This window comes from Grammomys surdaster, unplaced genomic scaffold (assembly GCF_004785775.1).
Source record: "Grammomys surdaster isolate TR1022 unplaced genomic scaffold, NIH_TR_1.0 334, whole genome shotgun sequence".
NCBI lineage: Eukaryota > Metazoa > Chordata > Mammalia > Rodentia > Muridae > Grammomys > Grammomys surdaster.
This window is the reverse complement of record NW_021604753.1, coordinates 274,794-298,506: the sequence shown is the minus strand read 5'-3', so window position 1 is coordinate 298,506 and position 23,713 is coordinate 274,794. Positions and strand designations below refer to the sequence as shown.

General features: G+C 46.0%; 1 protein-coding gene across 2 annotated transcripts in view; it reads left to right on the top strand.

Moving 5' to 3' along the window:
- The first annotated feature begins 10,387 nt into the window (after positions 1–10,387).
- Abcc1 (ATP binding cassette subfamily C member 1) overlaps positions 10,388–23,713 on the top strand; it is a 108,331-nt gene continuing 95,005 nt past the window's right edge. Inside the window, exon 1 of one of the 2 annotated variants that reach the window (XM_028778382.1) lies at positions 10,388–10,467. In XM_028778382.1, the coding sequence (XP_028634215.1) occupies positions 10,420–10,467 (48 nt within the window). In that variant the 5' untranslated portion in view covers positions 10,388–10,419. The remainder of the gene's footprint in view (positions 10,468–23,713) is intronic. The other variant, XM_028778383.1, reaches the window with a different exon arrangement.

The window sequence follows — 23,713 nt, the reverse complement described above, 5'->3', positions numbered from 1 at the left end:
TACAAGTCATTGTGAGCTATCTGACATGGGTGCTGGAAACCAAAGTCAATCACTCTGCAAGAGCAAGCAGTGCTCTTAACTTACCACATTACCCTCTCTGGTCTCTGCCTCCTTTCTTTTGCTGATACCTCTCCTCTTTCCATACACCACCCCACCTTCTACTTTTGTGTCATCTATAGTTTTTAAAAACTTGACTTCACATAGAAGACAAAATACACATCATTTGTCCATCCATGTTTAGCTTATTTTATTCATTGTGATGTATTCTGTCTCCATCCATTTTCCTGAAGACATAACTGTCTTATTTTGATTGGCATGATGTCTTTTTTTTTTTTTTTTTTTTTTGGTTTTTCGAGACAGGGTTTCTCTGTATAGCCCTGGCTGTCCTGGAACTCACTCTGTAGACCAGGCTGGCCTCGAACTCAGAAATCCGCCTGCCTCTGCCTCCCAAGTGCGGGATTACAGGCGTGCGCCACCACCGCCTGGCTGGCATGATGTCCTTAAGGTTTATCCATGTCATAGCATGGTCAGCATTCCCTTTTTCTGTGTGGTTCCATTGTTCACAGGTGCTACATTTCATTGTCTGTTTACAATTTATAGCCACTCACTGCTGGCTTCCTTTTTGCTCTGGAGAAATATGCTGATGTAGAATGAGTGTACACATGTCTGCCCACACTCATTTCTGGGCATGCTCCTGCAACTGGGATTGCTGAGTCACTTCCTCATTGGTATTTCTTCAAAAGATTATGGGAGGTTATAGTGGCTTGGTGCTTTCTTGCTTTCATAGGATCCCTCTAGCTGCTATAAAGGGCTTAGAGTGTGCTGAGGAGATGGGGGAACTGGGAGACTTAGGAGAAGGCAGATGCAGGGCTTCAGGTGAGAGATGGCAGAGGCTTGAAGCATGAAGCTTGCAGTCTAGTTTAAGAGGCTACAGAGAGCAAAGAAAGGATTCCAAGTATAGAAATGTATAGAAGACACAAAGAGAGTGCTGATTGAAGGAAAACAAAACTTTTCTTCCTTCTTTCTTCATCCTTCTCTTTTCTTTTTCTTCCTCTTTTCATTTCTCCTTTCTTTCTCTTCCTCCTAATTCTCTCTCCTCTTCCTCTTCTTCCTTCTAGTCCCTCTACCTCTTTTTTCATCTTTACACGGTCTCACTGTATAGTCTAGGCTGGCTTGAAAGCCCCCTGCTCCTGCCTCTGCCTCCCAAGTGGTGAGATCACAGGAGGCCCCAAACCATACTTAGCTTCAGGGCATTGAGCTATGCACTCTCTTCCAGAGCTTTTCTAGGATATTAAGGGTGGGATTAAAGGGGAACTCAGGACATTATTGTGTGTGGCATTTTATAAACTCCTCAGTTACAAGAGGCCAACTTACCAACCCCTTTTAGCTTCTGTTTCTTCTTCTGAAGTGTCAGGGTACACCTCCTCACAGATTGGTGTATGGAGCTGGAAGCACATGAGATAATACCAGGCATAGAATCCAGGGAAGATTAACTACACTGTTGTTGATTTTGTACTGGTCATGATGCTTCAGACAGAAAGAACTGCCTAGAATAGCTTGAATCAACTCCTCAGCAAGCAACCTCCAGGGTGTTCTTTGCTATGAACTCATTCTCAGACTCCCTCTCCATACTATTTCTCTGTGCCCAGGTTTTTAATCTGGTCCCATCACCAATGTGCTTGGTGACAACAAAGCCCTTTGTCACTCTTTTAATAGGAACTTTATTGACTTTTCAGGCTTTAAATTTTTTGTTAAAATATTTTATTAATTATTATCATTATAATCATATGTGTATGATGTCTGTGGATGTGCAGGTGCACAAGAGACTATGAGTTCAGAGGACAGAAACAACTTTTCTTCTTTCACTGTGATTTCCAGAGATTGAACTCAGGCTGTAAGTTTTGTAGGCAAGTGCTTTGACTTACTAAGCCAACCTGCTGACACTTTTTTCCCCCACGAAGTACTCTGTCACTGAGCCATATCGAAAGTCTTCTTTTCACTATTTATTTTGAGAAGTCTCAGTTGCCCAGGCTGGCCTTGAACTCACTCTGGAGTACAGGCTACCCATGGCCTTGTAATCTTCCTGCCTTGGCCTCCCAGGCCTGCTGCTTTCTGGGTTTGTGTTAAAAACATTTCTCTCTGATTCAATGAATTTCTGAGCTTAAGAGGACTCCACTTGCTCTGAAGAAGTCAGGGCCGTGTTTTTAGAAGGAACCTAAAGACCCTGGCTTGAGTCAGGGCAAATAAGTGACTAAACCCTTTGTGATCTCCCTATTGCTGTATAGTCATGACTCAGCAATAAGTGGTCTACTAGTGGTGCATGGGAGGACAGTAGCTTCTGAACTTGTGAGCTACACGTCTGCCTAATTCTAAGCCTGCTGGACTTAAATCAAGGACTGGTGCGGAGAAGCTCCCCTCTGCTTTCAGCCACAAGGTGGGAGCACAAGGAGCATTTGGAGACCAAGGCAGGCATGTGGGGTACACAGAAAGCTCCCTTTAGGCTGAGAAGCTTGTCGGGAGGCATTTGCAAATGCTTCATTTGCATAGCCCTTATTTGTGGGAACTATTGTTAATTTCAGGACTAAGCCAATAGCACCAACTACATTATCTTGGGATTCCCAAACTGTGAGATTAACAAGTTTCTTTCCTCACAAATGCTTTTGTTTGTGTTCACGTGTATTGTGTGTGTAAGTTGTGCCCATGTGCATGGAAGCAAGAAGTCATCTTTAGGTGCCTTCTGCAATGATTTTTGTCCTATTACTTTTTAAATAGATTTTTTTTTGTTTTTGTTTTTTTGTTGTTGTTGTTGTTTTTTCGAGACAGGGTTTCTCTGTGTAGCCCTGGCTGTCCTAGAACTCACTCTGTAGACCAGGCTAGCCTCGAACTCTCGAGGTCAGAGATCTGCCTGCCTCTGCCTCCCAAGTGCTGGGATCAAAGGCGTGCGCCACCACCGCCCGGCTAATAGATTTCTTTTTAATTATGAATATATTTGTTTGGCGGAATGTGTGGATGTGAACATAGGTCTCTCGGAGGCCAGAAGAATTGCCCTGGATCTGGAATTGTTGTGGGCCGCCTGGAGTTGGTGCTGAGAACTAAACTGTGCTAAGAGCCATATACATGCTAAGAACAGCAATTGCTCTTGACAGCTCCTCTCCCCAGCATCGCTACCTTATTATTATTAGATTTTTATGTACACTGTGGTGTTTGGGTGCATATGCATCTGTGAGAGGGTGTTGGATCCCTTGGAAATGGAATTACAGACAGTTGTGAGCTGCTGTGTGGGTGCTGGGAATTGAACCTGGGTTCTCTGGAAAAGCAGCTAATGCTCTTAACTGCCGAGCCATCTGTCCAGTCCCACCATCGTATTTTTGAGACAGAATCTCTCACTGAAACTGGAGTTTGCCAGTTCAGCTAGACTCCAAGCCAGCAAGCTCCAGGAGTCCTACTGTCTTAGCCCCCAGCATTGGGATTATAAGTAGGGATTGGCTTTTTATGTGGGAGTTGGGGGATCCAAGATCCAATTTTCTTGCTTACACAGCAAGCACTTTATCAACTGGGCTGTTTCCCCAGCCCTGTCTCTTTTCTTTATATACTATCCAGCTATAATGATCTGATGTCAGATGTGGTGGTATAAGCTTTATCCCAGCATGTGGGAGGCAGAGGCAGCTGAATCTCTGAGTTGTAGACATTGAGCCTCAGGCTAATTAGTGGTCCAAAGTGAGACCCACCTGAATAAGAGTAAGCAGTCTTTCACAAAGGCAGCTGTGTTTAGAAAGCTTTCCCACAAACTCCTATAATTGTACTACCTCTCACTAGTACGTTTCTAAGTTTAATGGTAAACAAACTTTTTTTCCTATAAAGGATACTCAATCTGACAAGAGCCCTATTTCTTGAATCTCTTTGTAAAGATTAGCCAATTCATTAAAATTGTGAGATTCAGCTTCCTGAATACACCTCCCACATGGGATCTGGTGAGTGGTATGACTTTATGGATTCTGCCACATAGATATAACAATGCCCATCTATGATTCCAAACTACCTGAGAGAAGCAACTTAGGAAAAGGATTTACTTTATTTTTAGATTATTTTATTTCATTATATGGATGCTTTCCCTGCATGTATGTATTGTGTACTGCTGAGTGCTTGGTGCCCACAGAAGTCAGAAAAGGGCTTCTGATTCCCTGGAATTACAGTTACAGATGGTTGTTAGCCACCATGTGGGAGCTGGGAATTGAACCCAGGTACTCTGGAAGAGCAGCTGGTGCTCTTACCCACTGAACCATCTCTCCAGGCCTGAAGGGTTTATTTTAGCTCAGGACTTCAGGGGGCTCATTCAAAAGTGGAGGAAGAGCAGCTGTTCATGTCCTAGAAGGGTAATATACTCTGGGATGGTTTTTTTCTGGTGACCTTTTTCCCTCAGTGCAGCTCCACCTCCTGAAATCTCCACAATCTTAGAAAAATTAAAAAATTACTTAATTTACTTAGAAAATAATAAATTACTTTTATTATTATTATTATTAGACATGGTCTCATTGGGTAGTGAGCTCTGGCTACCTTGGAACTTACATGTAGACCATGCTGGCCTGGACTTGATAGAGATTCTCCAGCCTCTGTCTCCAAAGTGCTGGGACTAAAGGCATGTGCCAGCACACCCAGCCAATTTCAGTAAATATAACACTAGTAGGTGGAGACCAAGCATTCAAAATCTGAACCTGAGGAGTTATTTCCATAATAGATAACATCAGTGGACCTGGAAGCCGCTGCATGCAGTGAGTCTGATACAGACCAGTACTGCTGGTCTTACTCTTAAGCAGAAGCAGCAGGGGTCTGGGTGGGAGTGGGTTGGGTGGAGGGAATGGAGAGTGGGGGAGTGGGTGATGGGGCTAGGGGGTGGGGTGGGGACTGGTAACTGGCAGGGTAGTTCTAGAATTGGTGCTAAGGAAACAGGAGGACCTGAGTTTGGATCCCTAGCATGTCAAAAGTCTGCCATAGACTTTCTCTTTCTCCTCCTACTCTTTCACCTTGGCTCTTGCCCTCCACTTCTCCTCAAGCATTCACCAAACTATTGACCTCTTTCTCCCCTAAACTTCTACCAAGACACACGAGCTGATAGCTCCTGCATCTATGTTTAATTTTGAGACTTCTCTGGGGCCATACATACACCCAACACTCATCAAAAACCACATACTCTATGGTACTCCCAGATGTTAAAGAATGTGCAGAACTGGAAAGGCCTTCTGTGAACCTGAAATTCAGAGAATCCAGAGGTGGAGATAGAAGCCCAAACCAAAGCTCAGCCAGCCTAAAGATAAACTATAACCAAGAGCTGGTGCTGAAGATCCTTAATGCGCAGGCCAGACTGATTTCCTTGCCCCTTGGAGATTAGAGAGCTATGATATCTTATCCATTGACAACACAGTTGCTGCTCTTTCTGGAGTCGGTGGCCACACCGGGTGTACATTCCAGGACTACTTTGGTCAGGACTGAGCTCAATGTTTACACTAATCACCACAAGGAAAATCAAGGCCTATGTACATGAGCAGCGCAGTCCCTGGAAGATCTGGTGTTTCTCCACAAACACCAGTTGACTCTCACAAAGACATTTTCTACCCAGACCAATTCAACTAACTGGATCCCTGTGTAGAGAAGTCATCAAATGCAAATGATGATTTGTCCAAGACATCTGTGTCTGTGAATGATCCTCTAACTTGGGATCCTGGATCAGCAAGAAGAGCAGAGCTGGTACAAAGAGCTGATCCTTAATGTGTCCCTGTGCAGAAGAACTGTCAGTGCTGGTCAGAGGACTGCTGTATCTCCATCACCTTCAAGAGCAACTGGTACATGGTCTGGAACAGGACCTTAGGGCATAGCTGGTGTCCCACAGGAGCTACCCACCACCCTTCTACTTATCCTTCCCTATGCCTTCTGCCCAGCGCAGGAAATCCAGTGTCATTCCTACAAGGTCAGCAGCTACACTCTAGGGAGTGGTCACTGCATCCAGATGTGGTTTGGCCCAGCCCAGGGGAACAACAAGGAGGAAGTGGTGAGGTTCTACTCTAAGGCTATGCGTGTAGTTGTACTCCACGGGCCTGGCCCCAGTGCAGCCTCCTATAATGCTGCTCTGGGGTCTCAGCTGAATTCCTTATATCCTCTACTTTCTGGGTACCCCTGTGTGGCTTAGTTTCCCATCTCCCAGCCTCCTTTGTGGCAGGGCCTGTGGCAATCAATTTATTTAGAACAGACATTTCATACAGAAAAAGTTTAAAAGCAACAGGTATGGTTCATACTGATAATCCCATCCCCTCAGAGGTTGAGGCAGAAAGATGCCTGGGTCTCCTAAAGCGCAACACCCTCAAGGTTTATCCATCCAGTACCAGGTGCAGAATTTCCTTTGTGATATGGAGAACATCTCACTGGACAGAGGTGCTACATTTTGTCACCTGTTCACCATTTATGGACTCTGGCTGCTTCCCCTTTTGCTCAAACATAAGCTGTGCAAACATGTGCACACATGTTTGTCTGTGTAGTATCCCTGTTTTTGGTTCTTTTGGGTGTCTGTCATTCATACCACCTGCCTCTGCCTTCTGAGTGCTAGGGTTAAAGGTGTGTAGCACCCTGCCCAACCTTCCTCCTTCTTTTTCAAATTAAATGAAATTTATTTTGTGTACATGTGTGAGTGCAGGTGCAGGTGTGCCATACAGCACTAGTGATGGTCAAAGAAGAGCTTCAGGGGTTGATTCTCTCTTGCTGTTACCTTGTGGGCTTGGAGGATCAGGTTGGTAGGGCTGCACGAAGGTACCTTTGTGGGATGAGCTATCTAACTGGCTGTCCCTGATTTATTTTTTGAGACAGCATCTCTCAGTGAATTTAGACTTCACAACTGGGCTAGGCTGGTGAGTTCTACAGATCTGCCTGTCTCCATCTTCCCAGGACAACATTACTGATGTGCCCTGACACATGGGTGCTTTCTGACATGGATGCTGGAGACCATAGTCCAGGTTCTCAGGTTTGTGCAGCAGCACTTACCCAGCTAAGCTGTGTCACCAGAACTGCTTTGTTCTTTGTTTTGTGTCAGGGTCTCATGTAGTCCTGGCTGGCCTTGAACTCAAGATCCTCCTTCCTTAGCATCCCAAGTACTGAGATTATGGGCACTTACCACCAGTCTTGGCTGCTTCCTAGTTTTCTTAGGAAAGAAAGTTTTCTTAGGCTGCTTTCTTCAGCTCATGACACAGCCCAGGCTGGAATCCTGAGTATGCTTGTGTTTAGCTCAAAAACTTTCTTCCTGAAAGTCTTCTAGACTTCGCAGGCCTGGCCCCCTTTAGACCCTCTTTATCCCCTTCCTAGATCTTGCAACAGTTTCAAACACACTTTCCAGTTATGAAAGTATGTGATTAAGATCTGCTGCCTTGCCAGGCGGTGGTGGCGCACGCCTTTAATACCAGCACTTGGGAGGCAGAGGAAGGCAGATTTCTGAGTTCGAGAGTTCGAGGCTAGCCTGGTCTACAGAGTGAGTTCAAGGACAGCCAGGGCTACACAGAGAAACCCTGTCTCGAAAAACCAACCAACCAACCAACCAACCAACCAAAAAGATCTGCTGCCTTGGGCTGGAGAGATGGCTCATAGGTTAAGAGCACTGGCTGCTCTTCCAGAGGTCCTGAGTTCAATTCCTAGCAACCACATGGTGGCTCACAACCATATGTAATGGGATCTGATGCCCTCTTCTGGTATGTCTGAAGAGAGCGACAGTGTACTCACAATATGAAATAAATAAATAAATCTAAAAAAAAAAAAAAAAAGATCGTCGGGCAGTGGTGACAAATGCCTTAAATCACAGCAGTTGGGAGGCAGAGGCAGGCGGATTTCTGAGTTCGAGGCCAGCCTGGTCTACAGAGTGAGTTCCAGGACAGCCCGGGTATAAAGAGAAACCCTGTCTCCGAAAACAAACAAACAAACAAACAAAATCTGCCGCCTTATCACTAAAACATGAGAATACAGCTCCTCTTTACCTTCTTTCAGATTTGAACATACTCCAGCTGCTAGCTTGCTAGGGCCTGGTAAGAATACAGCAGATACTCAATAAAGATGGGTAACAGTGCATTGAGAATTGTCACCTGATGTGCCTGGCGGTGGTGGTGCACGCCTTTAATCCCAGCAGGCAGGCAGATTTCTGAGTTCGAGAGTTCGAGGCCAGCCTGGTCTACAGAGTGAGTTCCAGGACAGCCAGGGCTACACAGAGAAATCCTGTCTCGAAAAACCAAAAAAAAAAAAAAAAAAAGAGAGAGAGAGAGAGAGAGAGAGAGAGAGAACTGTCACCTGAAAGTAATTATCTTTTTAAAACTCACGCACAGAGGTAAAGGAACTTCCTGCCAAGCCTGATGACTTGAGTTAGCTCCCTGGAATCCATGTGGTTCCAAGAGAAACAATTCTCCCCGGCTCTCTTGACCGCCACAAGTACATACACACATAGAAGTAAATGCTGTTACTACCACCACCACCACGACTACCACCAAAACCCTCATAATGAGGGGGAAAATCCTGAAAAATCCTGTGTCCTTCTCTCTTCTCTCACTAAGACCTTTGTTTTTGTGGGGTCTCATACTTCTTTTTTTTTTTTTTTCGAGACAGGGTTTCTCTGTGTAGCCCTGGCTGTCCTGGAACTCACTCTGTAGACCAGGCTGGCCTCGAACTCAGAAATCCGCCTGCCTCTGCCTCCCAAGTGCTGGGATTACAGGCGTGCGCCACCACCGCCCGGCTCATACTTAGTTTTTATTCTTTTATTTGCCTCAGCTGTTTGTGTGCATCCTAATGGGAGCTGTGTATTAGGCAGACACCTGAGAAGGGCTGAAGTCACTGCAAAGCTTGGACTCCAGACCTTGGCCCAGCTTTTCAGTTTCTCTATCTTACTTAAGTAGTACTGAGGCAGTTTCACACAGTGGTCAATGTTATTAATTTATTTTTTCCCCCAACCCCCAGCAGGACTGCCTTATTCCAGAGCTAGGTTCAGTTATTCACCATGTGAATCTTTGACAAGCTGCTTTGGCTTTCTTGTTTTGGTCTCTAACCTGAAAAAATAGGGAGAATTGTATTATGTACTTCATGTGTAAATTTAGGCACATTGTTGAGCATGAAGCCTTGAGTAGTTAACCATGAATGTTAAGTAGCCTTACATGTGTAGGCTTCAGTGTCCTTGACTCTGAGATGACGACCAATGATTGGGTTGTTGTCAGACCTACTTGGAGGGTAGAGAAAGGAGTCTTGTTTTGTTCAGGCTCTGGTTCCAGGACCCAACACATTTACATACACACCCACACACAAACACACATAGAAGTAAATGCTGTTACTACAACAACAATCACTACCACCACCACCACCACCACCACCACCAAACCCCTACTCAGACTGAGGGGGACCTAGCTTGTGGTTGACCTTCAAAAATTATCTTACTCATTTACTTTATTATTTTTAAAATTATAATATTTTTTGAGAGGCATACATAGCTCAGTTGACAGAGTGGTTCCTGTGCATGAAGGAAGCTCTGGGTTCTGTTCTCAGCATCCCAGTTGGTTGGGGTAACAAGAAGTGGAGGTATGGTGGTGCACACCTTGAACCCCAGCACTTGGGAGACAGAGGCAAGTAGATCTCTGAGTTTGAGGCCAGCCTGATTTACAAATAGAGTTCCAGGAAAGCCAGGTGTTGCACGGAAAAACCCGTCTGTTAAAAAAAAATGGAGGCAGGGGGTTCACAAGGTTAAGGTCATCCTCTATTACATCGTGCTTTAGAGGCCAGACTTAGTTATTATATGAAACTCTGTCCTCAAATCCCTAAATCCAAACCAAGTAATAAGGAAACGAGTTATTTCCTGGTTGCGCTCAGAATGGAAGAAATTCCCAGGGTGCTTTGCAGACCATGGAGGAGGGGTGGCAAACTGGTGTTTAGGATGGAGATCTCAGTGTTAAGGATGGAATCATAGGGCTCCTGATTCGAACGAACTCCACTTCTACTCGTTGAGGGGCTCTGAGCGAGTTTCCTCACCTTTCTGAGCCTCAGTTTCCTCTTCTCTTCCCTTTCCTTTCTTGGAAGCTTGCATCCCTATCCCGCCAGCTGCAACTGAAGGAAAAAGCCCTAAAACCAAGCAAGCACCGAGCGTTCTCCCGCAGCAGGGGAACAGCGGTACAGTTAGGATCACCTGGGAGGAAGGCTGGGCGTGGAGGGCCCAGCGCTGGGTTCCTCGCGGCCGTGTCAGCGTTAGGAACTGGCAGTGAGTGGGAGGTGCAGACGCGGCCTGCAGGCCCAAGCCGGGGCAACTCGTGGTGGAGCTGGCTCCCACGCGCAGGGCGGGGCGGGGCGGGGCGGGGCCGCATCCCGGTGACGCGGGCCAACCGCGCGGCGCTGCGCCTTCTCGCTCAGCCGGCCGCCCGCATGGCGCTGCGCAGCTTTTGCAGCGTTGATGGCTCCGATCCGCTCTGGGTAAGGTGGTGGGCCGCGGGGGACGGCGCGGGGCGGCCGGGGGCCCGGGGGACGCTGGGACGCGTGGACCCAGCTGCTTCCCAGCCCGAGTCCCGCTCTGCAGACGTGGAGATTCGCCACCCGGGCCTCGGCGCAGCCGCCGCTCTCAGACTCTGGGGACCCGGTTCCGGGAGAGCTGAGTGTGTGCGAGGAGGTGCCTCTGTGCTTTGGGGTTCTGCCATCGGGAGAGGACGCCAGATCTGGAGGCAGCAAATTAGGGGTTTTCCGCCTTTTGTGGGGGTAGGATCCCCGTTTACCAGGCACACACTAACACAGAGCACTGTGCAGGAGCTCAAGAGTCTTGAAAGGGACTTGCCATCGCTTGTGTTGGGGTTCCCCACCGTTTGTTTTACCTCCCGTTTGTCTTACCTTTACTCTGGTTTCATATTGTTTTTCTCATCTTTCCTTTCTGCCTAAATGCTATATCAGGGAAGTTTAAGGAAACAAGGAAAAGCTAAGATAGAGTAGAGGGTCCTTTCTGTCCCTTGTTGTAGGTTTGGGGTGCAGTGGAAAATGCCCGGGACTCTGATAACCAGGAGAGTGCCTTTTACTCTGTGAATCAGTGAGACTGGGGACTCTGGGAACGTGCGGGGGGGGGGGGCGGGGGGGGGGCTTCAGGCCCTCTCTAGGTAGCTTTCTTCTGAAAAGATCCTAGGCTGAGTGCATGGGCTGACTGCTGTAATCCCTAGTGCTTGTGTATTTCGTGTTCCTGTAATGCGATTTGCCTGTTGTTCCAGAACACTCCTGTATCGTACTGTCCTGATTATTAGTGAATACAATAGGAAACCCTGGACACAATGACTTTTCTTTTTGTTTGAGAAACAGGAAAAACATCCCTGTTTCTTAGCAGCTGATGATTAGCGCCCAAAAGTATTTGCTCTGTTTTGCGGTACCTCCCTGATAGACTGCATTAGGAATGGTGACCTCTGAAGGCCCACTGGGAGATTTTTGGGTGAGGAGGGTGCTAGTTTTGGTGGAGAAACTTACCATACTTGGATATATGACTCTCATTTTAAAGCCAAGAGGCTGGAGGTTTCTCTAGAGCTGGAAACAGAGCTTGTAATTTGCATTCAGGCGTCTGCAAGAGATTGGTGCCTGTTTGCCACAAAGGAATACCTGTGTGCCCTCTACTCTTGTACCAAGTGTGGAGACAACAAAATTATTTTGCAAGGACTCAGTGGAATCTGGCTCACTCTAACATGGATGCTACTGTATTTCCTGCATTATTTTCTTCTCTTGTGGTGGAGGGAAAGTAGACATTAGATTCTCTACCAGTTTGTATTTTAGTTTTGCATATACATAATACACATATACACACATGAAGTATGTGCTCTGTTTTTTGGTACCTCCCTGATAGGCTGCCTTAGGAATGGTGACCTCTGAAGGCCCATATAGTGTGTATGTGTGTGTGAATGAGAGAGAGCATGCAAACCATGGCACATGTGGAAGTCAGACTCTTGTGGAACTCTCCTTCCACCATGTGGGTTCCGAGGGTTGAACTCAGGTCACCGAGCTTGATGGCAAACCTCTTGCCAGCCCACATCAGGATGTATTTTACTGTTGGGCAGTGATGTGTAAGAAGTGTTGGGGGTATTCTCTAGCTTCTAATATGCTAAGAAGCCTACCCAAGAAAACTGGCTTTGTGTTCTTTCCTACTTGGGACTTTTTCCCACAGAAAATTAAGGTGGATGAATTGTGTTTGGCAGTAGTGGTTGCTGGCCTTCACCTTAGGCAGCTTCCCATCCTCCCTAAAGTTTCATCTTGTAGACTTCCTAGCGCCCCTCCTCTCACTGGTCTAGGCTTGCTGGACACTCCATTTCTGGAGTCCTGGAACCAGAGTGGGTGGGAGGGCCATTGGCAAGCAAGAATTTCTGTGTAGCTAGAGAATCCAAACACAAACAATGAGTTGCTTGGCTTGGTATGCACATATCTGTAATCACAGCACTGGGGAAGCTGAGGCAGGAGAATTGAGTTTCTGGGCAGCTGTGCTAGAGTGAGGCTGTGTTTCAAAAGACAATAAACTAAAGCAGGTGGCTTGTGTCTTCCAAGGCTAGGTGTTGCACCAGCGTATCCATCCCCCCCGCCCCCCCTCCATGTTAAACTTCATTGTCTTGAGTTGTTTCACTGCTCACTGTGCTCAGTTTATATGTAGAATAAGAGTATGGGGTAGGCTTCCCAGCCTTCTGGGCTGTGGCCATGGGTTTATTAGTGTGAGTGGCTTAGCCTGCACAGTGCTTTGTATTTTCTTTCTTCTCTTATATGTTATATCCCAACCTCAGTTTCCCCTCCCTCCTCCCTTCCTAGTTCCTCCCTTTACATCCCCTCTTCCCCAGATCCCCTGCTCTTCTGCTTCCCTTCAGACGGGAGCGGATGTAGAGACTTACAGCCAGATATTAGGTGGAATCTGAGGAACCGCCGAAGGCGGGGAGGAAGGATCATAGGAGCCTGGTGTGAGGACACTAGGAAAGCACAGCCCACAGAATCAACGAAGCAGAGCTCATAAGGACTCACAGAGATTGATGCACTTTGTATTTTTACTTCCTGGTCATTCTCTGGGTCTCATTCTCCCTCTCCTTGTGGGAATGGGCTACTGTCTTTTTGCTCCTGATACTTGGATCCTTTTAGGACCAACATTATGCTTAGAGAAGTCAAGATTCTATCCATTAAGGACCCTCAGAGTCTTGCTCCTGGGCTAGGAACTTAACAACCTTCCTTAGGCAAAGGTCTGGGATAAGAAGAGAACCAGTGTTATCTAAGTGGAAAGTTGGTGCTAAGAGCCGGCAGTGGCTTGCTTTATTCAGTGGGAGTGGGAAACTGGTAAGAGGTAGGTGGTTTTGTGGCTGATCTTTGAAAGAAGGTTGGGAAAAGGGGCCTGGGCCTTTTTTGTAAGTTCCTTAAAAAAAAAAAGTATGTGGAGATGGCTGAGTGAGCAAGAGTGCTTGGTGTGTAAACAGGAGACCTAAGTTTGAATCCCAGTACCCATGTAAACAGCCAGCCCTGGCTCTGTCTATAACCGTAGGATTGAGGGGTGGAGAAAGACTTGTCAGCTAGCTTACCAAAAGAACCAGGTTCAGTGAGAGGCCCTGACTCAAGGAAATATGAAGAATGATAGTGGAGACGCCTGGCACGCTCTTTTGGCCTATACATTGGTATGTGTGCTCTTGCACATGTGTACACACGTGTATATATCCCACATACACATACTTTCACACACAGTAAATTAGAAAAATAGAAAATATTTGTTAACCTGGAGCAGGCCTGTCATCCTGGCCACTGAAGGAGCTGAAGCAGGAAGACCATGGGTTCAAGGCCAACCTGGGTAATTGATAAAGACCTTGTTTTAAAATCACATGTAAAAAAGGACTGGAGGTTTAGATCTACGGTACAACACTTGCCTAGCACGTGTGAGGCCCCATGCTCAATTCCCTGACATCCACAAACAAACATAAAGAAAGAATAAGAAAAGTACCAATTTCATGTCTAATTGGAAAACTCAAGTCAGTTTCATAGGTGACTGCTCAGAGTTAAGTCCCTCTGTGTCCTGTGTTCAGAAGCTGGCTCTTCAGCTAAGATGGGTTACTTTTGTACTCTGTGCCTCAGTTTCCCCATGTAGAATAATGGAGTGCCTAGCAAATGGTGGTAGTTTGAGTACTGAGTAATGAGTTCTTGACAAGCACTGGGAACAGTGCTGCTTGGTACCTAGTTAGCACTCAGCAGATTTGGCTGGGACTCCATTGTAAGGGCTCGTAGTTGGATGACTTTTGTTGCATCTGCTGAGGACATCTGGACATACACAAAAGTCAGCAACAGCTCGGCAGTGCAGCCTCTGGAATGAGTTGGTTGTGGGGCTGATTTGGTTTGTGGCACCTTCTAGCTTTCCAACTCCCTGAACATTGTACCTGACCAGTGTGGCAAATGGATCTTGTTTAATCTTTTTTTACAATCCAGATTTTATACCCCTCCTGATCCACCCTCCAACTCTTCCTCATCCTACTCCTCCTCCCCCAGTCTCCAAGATGTCCCCATGCACAATCCCCACCACACCAGGCCCTCCCACTCCCTGGGGCCCCAAGTTTCTGGAGGGTCACCTGTATCTTTTCTGAGTCCAGACTCAGTAGCCCTCTACTGTATACTAGGTGGTTTATGCTACCTGGTTGGCTCAGGGTCTGAGAGATCCCAGGGCTTATAGGCTAGTTCAGACTGCTGGTCATCCTCTAGAGTCTCCCTCTCCTCAATGTCTTCCAGCATTCCCCTAATTCAGCCACAGGGGTTAACAGTCCATTGATTGGTGGAAACATCTGCATCTTCTTCTTTCAGCTGCTTATTGGGAGTCAATCATGACAGGCCTCTGTTTGTAAGCAGACTATAGCATCAGTAATAGTGTCAGACCTTGGGGCCCCCCATTGAGATGGATCTCAATTTGGGCACGTTACTAGACCTCCTTTTGCTCAGGCTCCTCTCTGGTTTTGTTCCTGCAGTTCTTACACACATTAGCAAATGTCGGTTACTGTTTTGTACTCCAGGATGGCAGCTCCATAACATTCTGGCTCATAATGGGGAAATGTGTGTGTTACAAGTCACACATCATGTCCCGATTATGTCATGAACCAGCAGCAGCTTTATTACGATGAAGTCCTGTCATTTGTGGCAAATGGATCTTGTTGGCTGGTGTTCCTTGGGGGAGCAAGTGGCCTTGGAAAGCCTACCTGGTTTTCTTTTTTCCCTTCTTCCCTTCCTTCCTTCCTTCTCTCCTTCCTTCTTTTTTCTTTCTTTACCTCTTCCAAGGACCTTGTTGCTTTTCAAATTCCTTCCGCTGCCTTCTACCACACCTGCTTTCCTCTGCTCTCCTAAGCCTCTGGATTGATTGCTGTAGTCGGTCAGGTTCTTGTTTTCTTCCCCGTACCAGATGGATATAGCATCTGTGTGTGGCCCAGAATGGTGGGGGGAGGGCGCCAAGATAACCAGGCTTTGGGAACTTGTGGTAGAGCTGGACTCTAGTTCCTGCTCAGTGGCCTTGCCCCTTGACCTTGCAGGAGGAAGCTGTGGCTCCTGCTGTGCCTGAGCCATGGTCTGGGGGGAGTCGAACCAGGGTCTGGAGAGTCTCCTTCCTTGGAGCCTGCTGGACTTGTTTCACTCTTGGAGGGGCTTCACCTTGAGAGCCTGTTGGTGAGTGACTTGCCAACTTGGAGGGCTTGCAGAGAACCCCTGCAGGGATTGAGGGACATTCCTCTCTTACTGCATCCTGGGAGGAGCTGAGACACCTCGAAGAAGATGGTCTTTTCTCTCTCTTGGGGAACAAATCCTGTGGTATCCTAGTTTTTTTTTTAATAATTTATTTTTATTTTATGTGCATTGGTGTTTTGCCTGCATGTATATCTGTGTGTGGGTGTCAGATCCCCCGGAACTGGGGTTGCAGAACTTGTGAGCTGCCATGTAGGTGCTGGGAATTGAAACTGAGCACTCTGGAAGAGCGGCCATAGTGCTTTTAACTGCTGAATCATCTCTCCAGCTCTTGTGCTTTGATGCTGCTGTTGCTGCTGCTGCTTCTCTCTCTTCTCCTCCTCTTTCTTGCCATCTTCTTCCTCTTCTTCCTCCTCTTCCTCCTCTTCCTCCTCCTCCTCCTCCTCCTCTTCTTCTTCTTCTTCTTCTTCTTCTTCTTCTTCTTCCTCCTCCTCCTCCTCCTCCTCCTCCTCCTTCTCCTCCTTCTCATCCTCTTCCTTCTCTTTCTCAAAACAGGGTTTTTCTGTATAGCCCTGGCTATCCTGGAACTCACTCTGTAGGCCTGGCTGGCTTCTAACTCATAGGCGGCCTGCCTCTGTCTCCTGAATGCTGGGATTAAAGACATGTGCTACCACTGTCCTGGCTTGTCCTTGATTCTTGTTCCCTCCTACTCTCTCTATCTGCCTGTTCTTGTAGAATGTATCCAAACTTGTCAGGGATGCCTCCTGAATCCCAAGACGATATCTTCTGACTTGTTTTTGCATTTGAACACTATTTTTGTAGAGCTGGGGACTGAACCTGGGGTTTTAACATACTGAGTGACTGCACCTCCAGCCCTCTTTTAACTTTTTGTTTTGAGAGAAGAGTCTCACTAAACTGCCCAGGCTGTCCTTCATCTCTGTAGCTTAGGTGGCCCTGAACTTGTGATCCTCCTGCCTCAGCTTCCCCAGTAGTTGGAGTAACAGGCTTGTACCACCACACCCAGCTTCCTGCCCTCTTCTCTTCCTGTCCTCCCTTGACCCCTGCAGTCTAGTGTCAGTCCACCATCCAGAATGCGTGCTTTTGATTTTTATTCTTTTGCAGTACTGGGATGGGATCTAAGGCCTGGCAACAGCTAGGCAAACACTTCTCCATAACTGCAGTTCTAGTCTAGAGGAATCCTGTTAAGAGAGAAAGCAGACCCTGCCCTTTCTCTGCCCAGGACCCTTCAGTGGCTCCCCAGCCCTGGAATGTCTGACCCTGCTCTCTCTTGTCCTAGTCCCTGCAGTCATGGGCCCCCAGGCATCTTTTCCCTGACCCCTGCCACTTCTTGTGCGCAGTTTTCTGCTCCTACCTCATCGTTCTTAATTTTTCTCACACGTCAACTTTTTTGTGTGTGTGTTTGTGACTTTAATTCTAGTATCTAAGATAGAGTCAGTAATTACTCATAAAATGAACAAATGACCTAAAACCCTAGCTTTCAAGTTTCTCAGAAGCTTCTCTCTGAGACAATTGGGATAGAATGCTATTCTGTGTTCAGCTGCTTGTATTTTTGTTTGTTTGTTTGTTTGTTTGTTTTGTATTTTGTTTTGTAATGGTTCACTGAGGTCATGTTTATCTGTTTTTCCCTGGTCCCATTGCTTTGCATCCAGTAGGCTCAACCAACATTTCAACAAATAAAATAAAACTAAATAAAGTCTATTTATTTAATGAGAGACATGGTTTCCTGTGTATCCCTGGATGGTCTGGAACTTGACCAGGCTAGCCTCGAATTCATAGGCTGCCTGCCTCTACATCCCAGGTGTTGGAGTCCAAGGTATATGGCACCAGGTCTGGCTTTTTGTTGTTTTGTTTATTGAGGCAGTCTTGCTTTGTATTTCGAGCTAGCCTGGAACTTACTATCCTCCTACCTTAGCCTCTTGGGTATTGGGATTATAGGCCAGTGCCAGTAGACCTACTGGTGGCGGTGTTTGAGTGTGTTTTCAGCCTACCTCTAGGGCGGCTTGGCTTTATTTATTTACTTAATCTTTTTTTTTTTTTTTTTTAAAGATTTATTTATTTTATTTATGAGTACACTGTAGCTGTCTTCAGACACACCAGAAGAGGACATCGAATCTCATTATGGATGGTTGTGAGCCACCATGTGGTTGCTGGGATTTGAACTCAGGACCTCTGGAAGAGCAGTCAGTGCTCTTAACCGCTGAGCCATCTCTCCAGCCCCTATTTACTTAATCTTTAATCTTTTATTTTTTAGTACATCCGTTTATTGATTTGGGAATGGGTGGGCACACCAGTGCCATGATGTGTGTGGAGGCAGGAGGACAACTTTCAGGAGTTGGTTTTCTTTTCTTACCATGCAGAGCCTTTCTTTGTTGATTTATCTCCCCAGCTCTGTTGTGTTGGATAGGATCTCATAGTCAGGCTGGCATCAGACTTGCTGTACAGCTGAGGATGGCCCTGAACTCCTGATTCTTTTGCCTGTGCTCCCAAGGGTTAGTGTGCACCATCACCAGCTGTGGTTTTTGACTTTATTTTAATTACGTGAACTACTGTCATCTCCATATTTACTTACTGGAGGATCTTGCACAAACACCTTGGTTTCTGGCTTCTCTTACAATATTGGATAGCCCTGGGCCTCACTGTAGCCACTCCTGAGAAACAGGCCTGTATATGCCACTCCTCCTTCCTGTTGCTCTCTCAGAAGACTACATTGCTTGTACTTTCTCACACCTGGTTGACTCCCTTCCTTGGTGGAGTCCATGTGGCATCTGTTTGTTAGTATTTGGATTGGATTCTATTGCTTCATAGTCAAACCTTAAGATAACTGAGTTGGGACTTACCCGACTCAGTAGGTTATTATGTTTTGTTTGTTTGGGACAAGGTCTGACTGGGACAAGGCTGGCCTAGATCTTACTATGTAGTCCAGGCTTGCTTCAAACTCTTGATTCTCTTGCCTCAGCCTCCCAAGTGCTGGGATTAGAAGATGTGTGCCACCAAGACTGACCTTTAGATTTTTTTTAAAAAAGATTCTTCTTCCTCCTCCTCTCCTCCTATTCTTCCTCTTCTTCCTCCTTCTCCTCTTCCTCCTCAGCGTGACGGTAATTATCATTGAAGCAGAGTCTTACTATATAGCTCTGGCTAGCCTGAAACTCATATATAGACCAGGCTGGCCTCAAACACACAGAGCTTAGTCTGTCTCTGACTTCAGAATACTGAGACTAACTAATTAATTAATTACTTTTTGAATTTTTTGAGATAGGGTTTCTCTTTGCAGCCCTGGCTATCTTGGGATACTATAGACCAGGTTGACCTTGAACTCAGAGATCTACCTGCTTCTGCCACCCAACTGTTGGGATTAAAAGTATGTGCCACTACCCCCTGTTTCTTTTTTTTTTTTTTAAATTAATTTTTTTTTTTTTTTGGCAGAATGCTGAGATTAAATGTATGTTTTGTGATTCCTGTTTTTAATTCTCTCTCTGCATGTCTCTGTGTGTGTATGTGCATGTGACATGTCCACATATGTGTGGGTGCCTGAAGAAGTCAGAACATTTGATGCCATGGAGTTAGAGTTGCAGGCAATTATGAGGCTGCTGATGTAGGTGCTAGGAACTGAACTTGGATTCCTGGCAAAAGCAGTATATGCTTTTAACCAATAAATCATCTCTCCAGCCCTTAGGTTCTTTCCTTAAAGCTTTCTCTGTGTGATCCTAGTTAATGAACCCAGGGTCTTCAATATCTAAGCCAATGTTCAGCAGCTCAGCTACACCTCACCCCCAGCTGGCTGGACTGCCAACATGAAGACCCTGTCCCAGACCCAGGTATATTTCCTCTGGCAGGTGGGTGGGCTACAGGGTTATTATTCTAGATACCCTAGGATTCTGAAACAGGTATCTGATATGCACATAATCTCTAGGTTTCCAAGTAGGGAAAGGCCTGGCTTTTATGACCAGATCTTAATGGTCAGTAAAAAGACTAGCTTGTAAAAACTTGCCTGAATGTTTTACAAAAATAAGAAAGTGGATTGGGATGCTAAGAAGAGCCTGGAGCAAGCTTCCCCTGTCTTGACAAGAAACTAGGGATAGTGTCTACCTTGATGGAAGTGTGTGCATGTCTTCTTCTCCTTGGGGCTACCTGCTTGGTAAGTGCTAAGACACTGCATTTGTGGAAGTGTCAAGGTGTGATGAGGGAAGGATAGAGTCTAGTTTCTCTGCTGACTCAAACTGTTCTTTGTGCTGTAGGGGCACCCTGAGTATTGTAGGTTATTTGGCAATGCCTTGACCTCTGCCCACAAATTGCCAGCCATACCCACACTTGTTACAACAACCAAATATGCCCCCAGGCAGTGCCAAATGGCTCTCCTCAGCCCCTTGAGTGCTAAGATCAAAGGGTGCTTTCTGTGTCCAGCCGTTCATTCTTCTTTGTTCATACAGAAAAGGAGGCCAGAGGGCAATGCCAGGTGTCTTACTAGGTCATTACCATTTTATTTTGAGATGGGATCTCTTACAGGACCTGGAGCTTTACCCATTTTTAATTAAGCCGACTGGCCAGAGACCTCTTGGTATTTTCTGTCTGCCTTCTCACCCTGGGATTACACCCATTGCTCTCAGCTTTCCTGTGGGCGCTGGGGATGCTTGCACAGGTGCACTTTAGACACTGAGTCACAGTCCTCATCCCTTCGGAGACAGGATCCAGTTTGTCCTGGAACTTTCCCCTCAGCTTCCTCAGTCTCCCAGTGCTGGGATTGGAGGTCTGTGCCCCTCCTTCTCCCCCCTCACTCTGAACTGCCTCAGGTTAAGTAGACAGTTACCAAGTCCAGAGTCTGCTATAGTACTCTTTTGACTTACCTATGGGACTTCTCTGTGCAGTTATTGACCAGGGAGGGTGGCTCTAGGCTGCTATCCTCCTACCCTCAAGTCATAAAGAAGATTTTATAGAACTTTTCCTTGCTCTTTTCCTGAGTTTATTCTTTGAGGAGCTCAATTTCCTTGGCCTCCTGGGTGGTGACTTCTCAGAGACACTCTGTTTATAGAGACCATGGATTAACTGCCCAAGGGTGTGGCTTTTTTTTTTAAAGATTTATTTTATATATATGAGCACTCTTGCTGCTTGTATATATGCGTGCCAGAAGAGGGCATCAGACCCCATGACAGATGGTTGTGAGCCTCCATGTGGTTGCTGGAAATTGAACTCAGGACCTCTAGAAGAGCAGTCAGTACCCTTAACTGCTGAGCCATCTCTCCAGCCCAAGGGTGTGGCTTTTAAGACCCTGGATTTGTCCCCTTGTTCCTCCACAGTGAACACCCTCCCACATATACTTCTTTTTTTTTAAAATTATTGAGTATCTAGTAGATGTTTTAGCTTTGTTCTGGATACTGTGAATGTAGTCTTGAACAAGCCAGGCCAGGTCCATGAACTCAGGGGTTTGTGCTAGGGATGCCCCAGACAATTCCAGATTACAGTAATCCACACAGACCTAAACCAGGAGGAACTAGGTTAACGAGTAGTGACATTTGTCCCGCTATCTTGGTAGCTGAGCTGACTATGTCCCAGAGAGAGGGAAAACCCATGCAGAGGTCTCAAGGATCATGATGTAGTCAGTAGCATAGAATAAAATGCACATGCACACTCATACATACATAAAGCTTTTTGTTTTATATGTATGAGTGTGCATCGCATGCTTGGTGCATACAGAGGCCAAGAGAGAACACTGGAGCCTCTGGAACTGTAGTTACGAACGATTGTGAGCTGCTATGTAGTTCCTGGAATTGATTCTGACTCCTCTGCCAGGGCAACCAGGGCTTTTAACTGCTGAGCCATATTTAGCCCTTATATATATTTTTGAGACAAAGTGTCATGCAGCCCAAACTAGCTTTGAACTTTATATGTAGTAAAGGATGTTCTTGAACCTCTCATCTCCTGCGTCTACATCCTGAGTGCTTATAGGGATCATAAAGTTATGGGGATGGAAATTGGCTTCACGAACCCTAGATGAGTACTCTGCCAACTCAGCTCCATTCCCAGCTCTGTGTTACTGAATTTTAGCTCAGAGGAATTACAGGGCCAGTAGAAATCTCATTAAAGTCCTGCTTCAAGTTTTTCACAGATGCATGAAGCCTAACAAAAAGGGCCTAGAAATCCCAGGCCAGAGAGGGAGAAGCACTTGTCCAGAGCAGTCAGGGCCTTTGATCTGTGTTGGAGCAAGTGGGGGTACTGTGCTGAGGATGGAACACAAGAGCTTGCTGAGATGGACCTCAGACTCAGTCCTCCGTGTGTTTAAATTAAGCTTGTACACTCTCCCTCATTCCCACCCCGTCTCCTTTGTGACTCAGATCCCCTCAGGGTGAGCCTGAGCTAGGATAACCCACTTTTCAGCTGCCTTCGGGTCTGCAAACAGCTTTTAATGACCAACAGTGGTTTTCCTTTTTGATTAGGTAGATTTTCTACTAGCTTTTGGAAAATGACTTTAAAACTTTTTTTTTTAAAGATTTATTTATTTATTTAATGTATGTGAGTACACTGTCACTTTCTTCAGACACACCAGAAGAGGGCATCAAATCCTATTACAAATGGTTGTGAGCCACCATGTGGTTGCTGGGAATTGAACTCAGGAGCTCTGGAAGAGCAGTCAGTGCTCTTAACCGCTGAGCCATCTCTCCAGGCCGGCTTTAAAACTTTAACTGCAGATTTTCCCCTTTCTTTTTTGAAACAGAGCCTTTAGCCTAGGCTGCTCTCCAGCTCCCTATGTAGCCAAGGATGACCTTGAATTAACTGCCTTCACCTCCCAAGTACTAGGATTATGGGTATGTTCTACTACTTCTGTTGTTGGGGATCAAACCCAGGGCTTTGTGTATGCTGAGCTATAGCCCCAGCACAGGGCCTCACACAGAGTACACCACTGGACTGTACCCCGTAGGGCCCCCCTTTTATAATCCTGTGAGGGAGTTGAAGAATTGTTTAAGGCCTATTAAGTCTGGACAATGCTGTTGCCTTTTTTTTTTTTTTTAAAGGTGAGGTGTAATCAAGAAGAATATGAAGGGAAAGGTCAGGTTTCATCATTCTTCCCGTCCACGCCCCTCTGAAGTGAGCATTGATGATGGTGGTGGTGGTGGTGGTGATGATAGTGATGATGGTGATGGTGAGAGAGAAAACATGCACACTGTGTTTATGTGTGCACATTTTTTCCCTATAGTTTTCATACTGTAAATATTCTGTATTTTGTATCCTTCACTTAACTGTAAGAGGCAATATCCTTCTGTGTAGTCTGTGGAATTTGAAAGAACAAGGAAGTTACATTTCTTTTTGAGCCTTCCTTTGTTCTGTGGAGAAGCTAAGAAGCCTTGGTCTCACAGTGTTCCCTCCTGGTGACTGTCAGGGTCATTATCAGCTTTTCAGCTGGCTAATCAGCACTGGGGAGGGTATGGAGCTTCTAGGGTGTGGGACAGAGAGCATTCCTGATCATGTTCTGTGAACAGATACATGCATATGGCTCAGCAGAGTAAATTCCCCACCAGAAGTTGCCTGCTTAAGAGATAGTTACCTTTTGAAATTTGCTAGTTAATTACTAGGTCAATACAACAGTTCTCCTCCCATGGGTGACCCCACCAGCTCTCACTAAATACCTATTGTATTCAAGGCATAAGCCTGTTGGAGCTGCTTTTCTGGATGTGAGAGGATTTTGCTCAGAGAAGTTAAACCTTGCATACCAGGGAGCTGAGATCAAGAGACCAAGTGAGGGTGGTTGGGTCCCTTCCAGTTTTTCAAAGCTGTGTTTAAGTACTAAGCATATTTTTTTTTACCGTGCTATTTAAGAAGTGCTTTGAATTAACAGTTAGCAGTATGTCAGGCTTTGTTTACATCCTTTCCTCAGATGTCACTGTGACCTCCCCCTCACCCATAAAGTTTTTAGTTGCAGCACAAAGTTTTAGCACACAAAGTGTGATAAAAATCACACATGCTCTATAGCCAAATAGATGACACAGATATGTTAATGTAGGTGCAGTTCTATTGG